Here is a 14,129-nt window from a genome sequence, read left to right as displayed (position 1 = left end):
AGGAGTTGGTCGTTTATACATTAAGCATTAATGTGTTGGTCATCTTTGGGACCCAAAGATAGACGTAAGTCTGCGCGCAGACTGGTAGTTGAAATCAGTTGAGGTTGTCTGGGAGTTATGGGTAGGATCCCCCGTGGCTCAAAGGCCTTTATCGTTGGTGCTGTTGCTGTTTCTTTCTGCTTTGTTGCGACAGCCTCCAACCCCTCCTTCTCCATCTTTCGTGCATTATTCCTCTCTTCTTGCTTCTTCTCGTCAAGCCTTTGTTGTCGAGAGTATCGTAGTGCTGCTTGTCAAGCTCTTTCGTCCTTTCCTTCTTCCCTTTCCTTCCTTTGTTGAGCTTGTTCCTTTGCTTCCACTTCCACCTGCTTTATGCCTCTGCTTCAGCTTGCTTTCTTGCGTTCTTCCTTTCCAAAGCCATCTTCGCCTTCTCTTCTGCCAACTTCTTAGCCTTCTCCTCTTTGAACTGCCTTGCTACCCTGTCTCTCTCTTCGGCGCGTTTTTTCGCCCTTTCCTCAGCTAACTGTCTCTCCATCTCTTCTTTCATTTGCCTCATCTCCTTCTCCTTCTCACTAGCCAACTTCTCCGCTGCGTTGAGGAAACTCGCCTCCTTCTGTTTCTGCTCGGCGTCTTTCTTTGCCTTTTCTTCGGCTAACCTCTCTTCCTCTTCTTGAAGCCGTTTTTCTTCGTCTTGCTTCTCCTCAGCTTCTCGTTTCGCCACTTCCGAAGCGAGTATCCTTTCTGCGGCTTGTACCATTGCCTGCCGCTCGGCCTCTTTTCTCTCTTCATCAATCTTCCGTCTCGCATAGTTTAGTAACGCCGCCTTTGCCGCCTCTCTATCCTTCTTTCGTTTTTCATTAATTTTTTCCTCAAGTTGGCTCTCGTCTCGAGTCCGGTATAGACTTGCATCAGTGAACGTAGAAGCAGAGCTCTTTGCGTCAAACAGGGCGGCCTTTGTGTCTCTGTGTGACTTGTGCTGCGTGGCTCTCGAGACCTGTTGCTCTTGCTCTCTAAGCCTTCTCTCTTCCTCGGCTTGACGGACGGCTTTCCTTGCGACTAGTCGAGCTCCTCTTTCTTGTTCTCTTGTCCTTCTATCGTCGCTTCGAGTCCGTCGTCGATGATGACTATGTATGCTTCTGTCCCGCGTTGAGGGTCTTTCCGCCTCTCTATACTTCTGCTTGTCGCGCTCTTGCTGTATATCCTCGTGATGATTACGCGAAGTTCGAGCCTTACTCCTTCGAGCTTCTTGGTCCCCCTCCTTCTCATATTTACGTTGAACACGTCGTTCTGCTCTTCGAGATTCGCGGTCCTCCTTCTTTCCTTCCTTGGGGTGATGACGCCTAGAGCCTGTCTCCTTCCCGGTAGACCCGGTAATCCGACCATCGTCATGCTGTCTGTGGGACTCCTCGCTTGGTTCGTTTTTATGATGATCCTTCGAACTCATCATATGTCGCAAAAAGCCAAAAACTCCACCAGCATCTTTATCTCCTGTGAGTCCCTCTTCTTTTGAGTTATGACGCTTAGGTGAACGTCTTCTCTCCGTGGCCGGATCATCTGCGCCATGTTGTGCAAGATCTTTCTTGGGGGCTCTTTGTGGGACTTTTTGAGACCGGCGTTCATTTTGCGCACGGCGTGCTTCTTCTTCTAAGTGCTTAATATTACGATGTTCTGCAATGGCAGCTTGATACAGAACGCGTTTGTTGATGGGTCGGGGTTGTGGCTTTTTACGATGAGAAGGCGGTGGGACGCGCGAGACGCGATTACCGATATTTTCAGCGGAATCGGCAGCAGAAGATTCAGCCGAGAAGGTCCTCAAGTTCAAAACTTGCCGGATCTTCGAAGCTACGGCTGCTGGGCTGTGGGCGCGACTCGTCTGAACCATCTCTCTGACGATACCTGTAAGTGTAGAGGATTTAGAGAGTTCCCTCGGATGGATCAGGAGGGATAAATAATTAATAGTGGAGCAATAACAACACTCCCTGCAGGTTCAAGATTTAATTACCGCGTGATCTGTCCCGAGATTATACCCGGCGGTGTGGGCCAGCAAACTAAGGCGCGACTTTTTCCCAACCTTGTTGTTCTGCAAGAAGTTATTGAAGGTTTTTCTAGATATAACTATAGAGGACCTGTACTAGCAGTAGTATTATGGTGGCCTCTGTTATGATGGAAAATTGCCAGCTTAAGAGAAATTTCTCTATTATGAAAAGCTTGGAGATCCTGCTTGTCAAAGTCCAAGCCTAACATCAAGTCACCAGACGCCCCATCGTCTGCCACGTATCACTCCACTTTTCCATTCCAATCACAGCCCGTCCGGTTTTTTAGTTCTTGGACCTCATCAATGACGTCAATCTTCTCTGTCCATCTACAGTATAGGGTAGCAGATCTCCGATTGAACCAGTAACCAGAGTAAGAACAAAGCAGCTAAAAGAACAACGAGAGACCAGTGTATGTAGATCTGCTGCTATTGCTTGGAATTAAGATATTGGTGATATTTTAGCCAGTTGACGCTTGCGCAAGCCATCCAGAGCATGCGGTGTTTACTAATTTTCTCTGGGTATACCACGATCACTCTCCTGCTTTTACAAAACGCGTGCATGCTAAACATATTTGCTGCTTCATACTTTTAACGGGTCTCTGTTACATAAACTAGATTCGATTAGTACAAACAAGTTAAGATCAATTATACTACTTCGACGAGGAGAAGTCGCACTTCTACGGTTTGTTTATGTCTCCAAAACTAAATTACATAGGTGATGGTTTGTCTGTAGCTGCTGAGGCTGGTGGTTGTGGCGTTGACAGGTGGCTTATACAGAACACAAGAGGAGATACGAAAAGCAGCTCAAGCTCACTTTAGGATACCACTTGCTATGGACTACCGTTGTGTTCAGGCAGTACCATTGATCTTTTTGTTGTGTATTTTAAGAACATTCTCGGGGGAAAGTAACTGATTAATCTGTACACAGAACAGAAACAGTGGATCCAGAAGGTAGCCAGTTGGGCAATCAGAAAAAGGACAGAGGTGGATCTTCGCCTCACGTGACCCGATCTACTATTACTAATCCAGGATTATCAGTCCCGAAGGGGAAAGTACGGCTAACAGATAACCACTGGTAAGAACAATCTGATCCAACTAGAGTCTACCCTGTCCCAGTGCGTTGTTAGTCTTAAAGATTTATTAAAATTGAAACAATAGATAGCTGATATGCAATTGGTAAGTTCTCTGCAAACGTCGCTCTAAGAGTCTCTGTCCAAGATATAAGTGTTCGTCTAGGTATTGCTATCATGCTCCTCTTCGGATTCTGAAAAGCTTTCTGCACTACTGTCGTTTATGTCCTGTGGGTCTGGGGCAGAGCTGTTCTGGTGTTCAATTGCCTGAACAGCAGCTAACGCTCCATCAGGATCATCCAGATGAGTAAGCAGGAATCCTTGAATAGCTGCCGGACTTAGAGCAAAATCGGGAACCTCTTTCCCGAACCTGGATGCCTTGGTTGCTATTGACTCTCTTTCTGCCAATGCCTTCTCCGATCCATAGCCTTCAGCATGCGTCTCTGGGGCATCGTACATTTGTTTGAAGAGCATTTCTGCTGCCTCTGAGGTGGCCAGTTGGAAATTAATAGTGTGGTCAATTCGCCCTGGGCGAAGCAGAGCTGGATCAATATTTTCAGTATGATTCGACGTCATAACAAGCGCACGGTCTTCCTGCGCCCCAACACCATCGATGACGTTAAGAAGACCAGAAAGTGAGATTCTCTCTGCATCTCGTCTCTTGCGCTTCTGTGAGCTCATGCTTGTACCCGCACCACGCTTCTGAGCCAGCTCTGTAGCATCAATGTCTTCAAGAAGGACGAGGCAGGTCTCGGGCAATTGCTGGAACAGAGACGCTAGACTGTCCTCGTTCAGTCGAGGAGAATGAAGGTTGACCATGTAGATGTCTAGCCCCATCAAACCAGCAGCCGCGAGGGTAAGACTGGTCTTGCCTGTTCCTGGTGGACCAGCGAAGAGATACCCTCGGCGATAAGGAATGCCACGGTTAGCATACCAATGCTTAGTTTGAGGATCAAGATATCGACGAAGATCTTCGATGAAGCCTTGTTTGAGTTGCTCATCGAGGACAATAGTAGACATGGGTCTCGTCGCCTTAGCCATGCACCGTGTCCATGTCATTTCTTCCTCAGGTCCAAGCTTGGTTGCCCGAAAGATACTTGTTTTGCCCTTCTGCTTCTCAAGGAAGTCAATGCGCGCATTATACAGCAGTTGTTTGAGGATGGTCGCGTCTCGTCCTAGACACAAAATAGCAAGCTTCTCAGGCTGCCTTGGGGTGGCGCCATTGTTCTGATTCTCGAGACCTCTTGAAAAAGCCAAGATACGATTCTCGTAGCGGAAGAAATGTGTACCAAGCGCTGGCGTCCAGTAAATGGGCTTGACGTTGAAAAGAGATGACATGGATCGCATCTCACTGATCTGCTTGGCCAAAGGGTCTTCGTCATCGTCATTCCTATTGGCGTCTTGTTTCTCGTCTGGGTCGGGAGACCATGTGAAGCCTTCATTGGTCAGAGTTGCAGAGGCGCGGAGTCGGTAATTATCCTTGGAGATGCCATTTTGCGACACCCAGTTCATCAAGTAGTTGTACGTCTCGTCATGAGCACTGATCTCGATGGTTGAGATGAAGCGGGCGGTGATGGACTCGGACCAGAACTCAAATATGTTCTTAGCAATGAACGCAAGAACGGCGAAGTAGGGGAGGTATGTAAGACCGGGGAAGATCTTATCCAGAAGGCCAATAAAGAGGCCTTGGCCCATAACGTCGTCTTCCATAATGGGTGAAGATGAGCGATTGAGTGATACTTATTGTAGAATGAAGAAGTCAACATGGAGGAGAGTAAGACTTATTTATATAGACCAGCCTCTTCCGCTATAGCCTTTTTGCTCAATGTACAAATCCATAAACTGAGATAGGACTGCACCATGTCACGGCGCTAATAGAGATCTACAGAGGACGTTAATACGAATGACCAATTGTACACGTTCAAAGTGTCAGGTACAGAGGAGTCATACCGCGTGGGGTTACGCGGTGGCCAATGGTGTCGCGTTCTTCACTCCACTTGGATAGGGTACAAATTCTAGAGGAGAGAGGCAGCCATTAAATTTCCAGCAATATCCGTCCCTGGCTGGAATTCAATACCTGAAGGAAATACTCCGTTCAGGTTTTATTTTACCAGGCACGATTATTGTACGCGCCCCCCTATCGCGATGCAAGCATGTCTGATAATTCAAGGCTACGGTGACCTGGTATAAGCATACCCAAATTAGACTAGCGCGCTGTAGAATCAAAGTAGAACTGCAGTCAGACGGACATGATTGAATATGTCCTCGATTCGAGATGCTAGGAATTGACAGTCACTCGAGCCGTGTCTCGGCCGATTTCGACCAGTTCTGCAAAGAGAAGAATATAATCACAATCCTTATGGCATCTCACTCATCGCCAGTAACCCTGTTAGATTGGACAGGACTGGATTTCGAGGTCGGATCCAGTAAGACTTGCAGCCTGGTTGGCCTTTCTCTCTCACATCTATGACTATGTCCCCAGCCACATCTGAGCGTGACGATACCTACAGTGGATTCATTCCCGTGAGCCGTTTCTCGGAAGTCAGTAGTCCCAGCTCAAAGATCGGTAGTCTGGTCCTATAGTACTGTGAAAAACATAAATCCTACAACAGGCATAGGAGCTAATGATTAGAAGTGGTATAACAGCATCCAACAGTTTATCTATTCAATTTAAACGCCTAGTACCCATATCCGACTATATCCAAATAGAATAAAAACAAGATTTTTAAATATTGCCTCCCAACTTCGCTGAAAGTCTAATCTTGAATGAAATCTACCCTTTGACCGCAAGTGTTGCAACATAACCACCGTCTTTAAGCACGGTCTTCACAAGTAACACCACCGACTTCAGATTCGCAGGATAAAGCTCCCCTGGGGCCGACATGCCCTTTTCTCCAAGAGGCGCTGGGGCCTTGTCTTTGATAGAGGGGGGAAGCTTCTCGTAGAGAGTATAGTAAAGACTGCATGGAACCTTTTCCTCACGCACTCGTTGGTGCATCTCAAGTTGCATCCTGCGATGCATTTCTGTCCTGACACTCCCTAGTATACTGAGTAACGCCTCTGGTTCAATCGCCGCGGCGCTCCCTTGCTCTTTGACCTTTTGAAGCAACAACAGGGTGTTCTTGGCTGTGGCGAATTGGACTAGCTTTGCCGGAGGAAAGCTATACGCGCGCGCGGTATGGATCAACCTGTACATGTAGTCGATGAAAGCTGAAGGATCGTGGAGTAATGCCTTGGTCATGACATTCTTAGTCAACTCAGATAGATCGAGAAGCTCATCTCGGAGCTCTTGCTGTAGCTCGAGGAAAGCGTCGATAGCACCGAGGAGTGATGTCTCGAGCTCATTGGTTTTGTCGCTCCAGGCTTTGATCATATCTTCTGGAATCATAGTGCGAGTAACTCTTTTCGTCCTGATCATATATCTCATGTTGCAATGTTCTGTCCAGTGGCAGTGACAAACAGTACACTTCTCATCTTTGAAAGTCTCGCAGTACCTTATGTCCTCATCATTGCTATACGGACAGATCTCATGGCAGGTGATATTGCAATGAAGGCATCGTGTCGAACCTTTACCTTCAGGTAGATCCTGTGTTACTACCCGATCTTCGGTGATGGAGACTTCAGCATCCGGGGCGTTTCCAATATTATCAGCGAGACTATCTAAGTTTTCGATCAGGTTCCACGCTTTGGGTGCTGTCTTGAAGATCTTGTGTTCGGTAAGCGAGCACTTTTGTTCAAGATCAACACGGTCTCGCATCACTTCAGCGCTGGAATCGGTAGGCACGGCAGTGGTGTTGAGAAGCCTGTCCATGATCTGGAACTGTCCTCTTGTGGAGAAAAGCCACATATCCCGGACATGATTGATGTCGGTGACGTCCAGTGTGGCAGTGAACGCAGCGTTGTTCACCGAGATCTCGCCATTCTGTACAGGCCAGCCGAGCTTCTGAAGCGTGTCATGTGCAGCCGGTTTACCAGAATCGGCAAAAGTATAAATAGTTCCAAGACAGTCTTGAACATCTTTAGCAAAGAGCTGTGATATGTATGTATAAATAGGTGTCAGGAAGGTAGTTCGAGACTCCATTGCACGACATGTGAAGAATATGGCGTTTACATGGCTAACTGTGCTAAACAAGTCTGACATGGCGACCGTGACGAAAGCGTCCCGTTGGTAGCCCCTCGAATCACCGAAGCCAGGTGCGTCCACAATAAGCATCGTTTTACCTCGGAATAGAGGGGAGAAGGGTCTGATGCGATAGCAGGTTACAAACTGCGATGATGTCTGGCTGGTACCACGATCGTCTATCATCATGATGCGTGCAAAGTCCTCAAAGTCACCGCCCAGCAAGTATGAAACGAAAGCGTTGATCTGGGTGCTCTTTCCGTGGCCACTGGGACCTGTGAAGACAGTGACGATAGTGTTGTTCTTGTCTGCGAGATCTGCGGCAGGGATCCTGGCTTCGAATTCAGCTGCAACGTCGACGATGCGCACTGCGACAGTGTCTGGAAAGCGGGGATCGCTACAGTTACGATCAACGATAGTTGTGTGTCCCAAATAGAGTGTCCTGTTGCCGGTGTCCTTGTCCATATCCCATGGCTTTGTGCCTTTCCTATTGGGGTTGGATAATGCTTGATGGTTCCTCTCATGGAACTCTAGCATCCTAGAGGCCACAGAGGGCCAACGAGGTGTCCGGACAACAGCAGGGATACTCCAACTAGAGAGCCCTATTATCGTCTTGACGTTGAGCATGACTTCATAATCGCAGTCGTCAAACAACGAATCACCTGTGCCGTTTTTTCTCGGAATAAGGGAACTCTCAGACGGGTTGAATTCCAGTTCGATAAATGTTTCGTCGGCTGTAATGCGAGGAAGGACACCATCTTTCTCGGGGTTAGGGATAGGACGGTAGCGAATCACGTAAGAAGTTGTCGGAATAGCAGGTTCCAGTTCACTTCCTTGGTCTGTTTCCCACGAGAGAGCTATTCCCTGTTCGTCAATCGTCAACGTGGGCGCCGTTGGCGCTTTGGGGAGCATGCCAGTAACAATGGTGAATCGATCATTGTAACCAAGTATGATGTCTCCGACACGAGTTGACACGAGCTTTTCTTCACCCGCACGATAGGCCTTGTCCACACTCGCCACACCAAATATGACTTCTTCTGGGGCACTTGGGCGCAAGCCGATCAGTTCTGCACAGGCTGCTCTGACGCCGTTGACAGTCGGCGAACTCTCAAACCACTCTTGTTCACTTTTCTCTTTCTCTTCATCATCGCTGTCATCATCAGTACTATCGTCGCATAGCTCCGTTGATTGCATCTTTTTCTCCAACATATGGCGACTTCGATTTATCTGGCCTCCACCAAATGATAACAGTACTCGCGGGGCAGAAACAGTCGTTAGGGATTCTGGTTTCAACCCGCCTAGATGGTTTTGGAAGCCTTGGCCTAACATGGAGGAAACTGTTGACTGAAGAACGTCTAGTTCCTTCTCTTTCAAATCTGCAAACTGTTCTGCGATTCGAACACGTTGTTCAAATAGAGAAATAGCCCTTCGGAGCTCCGAAATCTTAGTACTGTAGTCGGTATTACCGTCCCGTAGTTCTGGCAGGAGACGACGTGCTGCTTCAGTAAAGTCCGATTCGCCTTCCAAAAAGGATTCTAGTAGGCCGCGGATTTGACCTTTGATCTTGGGGAACCAGTTGCGGAGTACTTGGTGTTGGAGCAACTCATCGAGTCTCAATCGAGCCGTGATTCCTGTCTTGAGAGCTACAGCTGTTCTGTTGACAATACCAGAGTCAAGGCTGCGAATCAGACGGCTTGCATTGCTATCAAGGAGGTCGACGGGAAGAAGCTTATAATAAAGCGTGTTGGTCTGCTTAGCTAGCATGGTCGGCATATCGTTTGCAACACGACGAGCGTCCTCCCAAGTGGACACGTTCTCAGCAATGGCGCCACTGTATGAGATCTTGACTTTCTCGCGGTTAGCGTCGCTCACATCTTTGTATTCCAGATTGGCCGAGCCATTAACTGGGACACCGATGAGTGTGGCTTTAAGGTCTCCGGCAATCTCTTTTGCTTCCTCTTCTGAGGAAGCAGAGCGAACCAGACTGATAGTTGCGCTTCCGCCCTCGACCACCTCTGCAACAAAGTGTGTAAAACGAGGATTATCGAGGGTGCGGTGATATTTCATGGAAGAGAGGATTTCCTGTGGAATTCGGCGTGTCCAACGAGTAACGGTGCATGATGCATCAAGACGTGCCTCGTGTGTGGAAGATTTGGTATCACTCAGATACTTGGCGGAGCCGGTTGCTTGAATTATCTTTAGATCCAGAGCGAGAGATCCCTCGACATCAAGGGCTGACTTCTTGCGAGAATCTTCGATGGATGTAGAATAGAAAAACTCGGCATTTTGGACCTTGCTCTCATCCTTGGTCTGCTCGCTATTGACAACAGTGTTATCCCATAGGGATATGCCTGCGAACAGTTCTGCTGTGCGGACGTTGTACAGCATGCCGAGTTGCACATCTTGTCCAAGGGCAGGAAGGATGATGCCGTCACCAGAGACGACCATGATGTAGATTGATGGCCTCAACGTTGGTAATATTAATGAATGATTAGGATGCCGTCTGGTGTGTCTGTTTCCCACCTATGAAGACGAATAAACCTGGAAAAGGGATTGGACAGATTTGTTTGACGGCGGGAGGGTTTGAGGAATAAAATGAATTGAGGCATCAACCCAATAGAGGGGAATGTGTCACGCCAGATATGGATGTTGGAGAGACAGCACACAAGCACAGCACATATCAATCTCCACATGCAGATTCAACAATAACGTATCAATTCATGGACTTGGCTACTAAATGCGGGGCAATAATTAAAATTCGCTGCGAAAAGACAAATGGTTGGACCACCCTTGTTTTCAGGACCCAGTACAGTAGTGACGTGTAAATCAACAACAGGTCTAATTCGCCGATTACTAGCGGTAAAGAACAAAGAATTGGGGCTAATTAAAAATGTCCAGTTTACTGGAAACACTTACATGAACGGTGAGAGCAAACTTGATAAGCAAGGTATTCCCTCAAGACTGTTTCTACCCGTTAAGACTACTATAGTAGTCTGGGAATAATCAAGATTTGTTATTTGATCTATCTTTAAGTATATCTTGGTAAGCTAAAAACCAGGTCCTCTTTTTTAGTAACTCAGGTCTTCCAGGTGTTGCTCGCAGCTCCGGACTGAGACCAGGGCTTGTTCCGGGCAGCCGAATGTAACAAGTCAGGTCTTAGCTACAGGGATCTTGTAAACACTAACAGGTAGGTGATAAAAATAATTAATCTAAGGAACTTGTTTTAATAGCCTAAGCTATAAAATTTATTTAGTCTTTAAGGTTATTAGCAATAAATTCTTCTAATACCCTGGGAACTAATTAGTAGCTGTAAAATTACCTAGAGAATTAACACATCAATGGGTTGTAGCTGCGATAGGTACTAGTATTAGCTGACGAGTTAGTAAATAGCAGACAGAGAGCGGTGGTATGTCTTTAAAATTGTACAGAGCATAATAGGCTATCTCTCAGACGTTACTATCTTAACTGATAAAGATCGGGAGTCTACTGCTATAGTACTGTGATGGGATCGGTTGATTATTCTCGATGGGTATATGCGCTCGTTGCTATAGGAAAGCTCTATACACCAAGGTGATCCAGGCTTCCTCTACTAGTCGAGCATTTTAACAACCCTTCTGACTTATGTATCTCATCCACGCATAATTACAGCCCATCGTATTAGAACGTTCTAAATCAATAAATAACTTTGTCCACAATGTCTCAGTCTTAAAGAGGCCTTATAACTCCACAGACCGATGCTCTTAGTAATAGGAACAAGCAAGGGTCTATTAGTAGTTTCCGCCTGGTGATGCTACTGTGATTCCTTAACAACGCTAAAACGTTCGATGAGCTTCAGCAGCTTAATACATGCCTTGAACCTGTCAACGGTGCCCTTACAAACGAGGCGGAGTTCAAATCTCCCTTGGACGAGAAAGGGAAAACCACAAACGCTTACTTCGGCATCGACCGACTCGCGATAGAGGATGTGCTAGATATAACAGCTGCACTGCATACATCGACCACGTCAGCGGCAAGCGAGGGTAGGATTATCTTGTTAAGCAAGAGGCAATTTAGATACGATCTCCTTAATTAAGTTGCTATTACTATAGCTTAAGATACCGGCTCCTTAATCGTTATTACTTTAACCTCCTTAGAGTTAGAGGATATCGTATTAGACTTTCTACATTAAAGCAATCTATATATCTAGGAGTACTAAAAGAAAAAAAGAAAATGCCTTAATAACAAAAACAATAGGATAAACCTGACTAGTAATACGAATAAATACTTTTTTAAGAATTAATTAAAGTGCCAGGCCCAGAAGAGCAATACTAATTAAAATACGCAAGTAGATTTTACTCTTTTAGATCTAGCTATAGCAAGGATAGAGCTTAGCAAGCTAATAAACCTAGAAGTTAAGAGTCCTAGTATTATTTTCTATATTTATAACATATTAACTTATTAACCCTAAGAACTATTTAAAGGCAATTAGCTAGATATTAGCTACTAAAATAGATAATTTTACTTAAAACTTAGACTTAAATTAAGTAACATTAGGTTAAGCTACTAATTAGCTTAAAATAACCTTAACTTTTACTTAGGGTTAGCTAGTATTTGCTTACAGTTAGTATAATATATAAAAAATAGGACTTTAATTTATAAAGATAAGTAATAAGACTTCTTTTCTTTTTTATAGTACTATTTAAATTATACTTAATTTAAATAATTAAGAATTAACGTATTTAATAAGTAAGTACTCTAGTAAAGCAAGTACTTTAAAAATCCTAGCTATTATCTTTTAATTACTAATAAAAGTAATATAACCTATTTAATTAATTAAAATTACTTACTATACTTTTCTTTAAATACCTTTAGAGCTACCTAATAGGTCCTTTTATTATAACTAGTCTTACTATATATAACATATATAATAAACAAGTATTATAGTTAAGTAAGTATTATACTTTTCCCTTCTATATTATTACCTATACCTAATTAATTAGTTTTTAACTATAAATTATATTATAATCTTTAATTAAGGCTAAAACCCTTCTTATACTTTAAGCACTTTAAAATAATCTAAGATTAAGTACTTAATATACTATAAAGATATATAATATTTCTAAATGTAAATTATATTACTATTATAATAGTATTTAATTATAAAGCAATTCTACTTTAAATTTATAGAGATTATCTAATTTAAAAGAGTAGATAATAGTTTAATTTATCCTTAACTTAGATTTACAAGGATTTCCTTTATAACTATATTTTATAAAAGAAATAGCTAATTTTCTACTTATTAACTATAATATATTACCTATTAGTAAGTACTAGGCTTATAAATTAATAAAATAATAACTAGAACTAAAGATATATATCTTTTATAAATATAACTATTAAAGAGCTAAATATAAAGATCTAACTATTATTTATAGCTAGTTTAGGCTTATATAGAATATAATTGCAAAGTATAGTATTTAACTAGGTAATATCTAGAACTTTAATAAGATTAGCTTTATAATAGGCCTTATATAGTTTAAAATAGCTATTATAAGTGTAGAAAGGTAAGAAAGACTAAAATTAATCTAGCCTAGAAACTATAAATAGATTACTATAATTCTAGTAATTAATATAAAAGGTTAATTAATCTTACTATTTATTATTAGTTTAGGCTAATATTACTTTGTAAATTAGTACTAAAAATATAACCTCCCTAGTAATTAGGTTATTATAATAAGCTAAAATAAATAAATAAATAATAAGCTAGGTCTTAAGTAGCTAAAGTACTTTAATTAATTAATAGTAAAGAGATTAGTTAATCTTTATTACCTTCTAGTTCTTAATAATTACAAAAGTTACTACTTAATTAACTAAAAAGCTCTATTGCTAACTATGTAATAAGATATTAAATTATAAGATATACTTACAAAATTATACTAAGACTATATATAGTATAGTATTATATAGAGGATAATTATTATAAACTTTACATAAAATAACTATTAGTAATCTATATAGTAAAACCTTCTGTTATTTTAGGGCTTTATCTTAAATAGGTATACTTTAAGATATAAGACTATTATTAAGAATATAGGGATATAACTTATATAAAACTTCTTAATTTATATATTTCCTATTACATTTTAGCTATAAATTTAAGGTATTTAAGTTAATTAAACTTTTAAGCTATAATTTTTAAAAGAAATAGAATAAAGAGACTTAATACTTAGTATTAAAGTTAAAAGTTCTATATTAAGAGTTATATAAATAGCCTAGCTATATCTTTCTAAATAAATAATAGCTACTTATTAAAATAAGATAAGTAGATTACCTAAGAGCGCAATTGTAACCTTAAGTATTACACTTTATAAGGTTACTTAGTTATTTAGTATATAAAAAATAAACTACTAATAGAGGTTATTCTAATTATTTAATTATGCTTTTATATAATTAAATATCTTATCTAGTAATTTAAATTACTTGCTAATAATCTTAATTACAACTTTCCAAATAAATTTATTTTAGTTACTTAAATATACTATAATATCTATAAGTAGTAGTATTTTATTTATAATTCTAATAGTCTTATCTATAGCTTTATATCCTTCCTTATATTTATAAGTAAGATATTACTATCTAAGGTTAGATTACTAGAGAAATGTTACAATCCCCCGCAGTTACATCACGTATACCCTACATTTTTCGCTAACCAGAGCTTAGCTTACCTATACCTATGTAAGCCTTACCTAAGCTTACTACACTAGCTATAAACTTACTTACCAGCTTACCTAAGTAATTGTAAGCCTTCTCTTAAGGCTTACAACCCTACTAGTAAGACTATTATATATATATATATATTTACTTAGTACTAGATAGAATACTTAGCTTACTAGCTATTAATAAGACTTCTTTACCTAAATATACTTAA

At 42.0% G+C, this 14,129-nt stretch overlaps 3 protein-coding genes across 3 annotated transcripts; all 3 read right to left on the bottom strand.

The window, feature by feature from the left end:
* Positions 1 to 367: 367 nt before the first annotated feature.
* On the bottom strand, positions 368 to 1,879 carry FIESC28_05917 (uncharacterized protein; the record flags this gene model as incomplete). Its single annotated transcript, XM_031160062.1, has 1 exon — positions 368 to 1,879. One exon carries the CDS (start codon positions 1,877 to 1,879, stop codon positions 368 to 370), a length of 1,512 nt encoding a protein of 503 aa, XP_031015832.1.
* A 1,385-nt stretch (positions 1,880 to 3,264) lies between these two features.
* Positions 3,265 to 4,812, bottom strand: FIESC28_05916 (uncharacterized protein; the record flags this gene model as incomplete). The annotated part of the gene is made up of 1 exon (XM_031160061.1): positions 3,265 to 4,812. One exon carries the CDS (start codon positions 4,810 to 4,812, stop codon positions 3,265 to 3,267), a length of 1,548 nt encoding a protein of 515 aa, XP_031015831.1.
* Positions 4,813 to 5,875: 1,063 nt separating this feature from the next.
* On the bottom strand, positions 5,876 to 9,670 carry FIESC28_05915 (uncharacterized protein; the record flags this gene model as incomplete). The annotated part of the gene is made up of 1 exon (XM_031160060.1): positions 5,876 to 9,670. One exon carries the CDS (start codon positions 9,668 to 9,670, stop codon positions 5,876 to 5,878), a length of 3,795 nt encoding a protein of 1,264 aa, XP_031015830.1.
* Positions 9,671 to 14,129: the final 4,459 nt, after the last annotated feature.

This window comes from Fusarium coffeatum (assembly GCF_003316985.1).
Source record: "Fusarium coffeatum strain FIESC_28 chromosome Unknown BRIP53273_contig_128, whole genome shotgun sequence".
Classification (NCBI taxonomy): Eukaryota; Fungi; Ascomycota; class Sordariomycetes; order Hypocreales; family Nectriaceae; genus Fusarium; species Fusarium coffeatum.
This window is presented reverse-complemented; position numbering and strand designations above follow the sequence as displayed.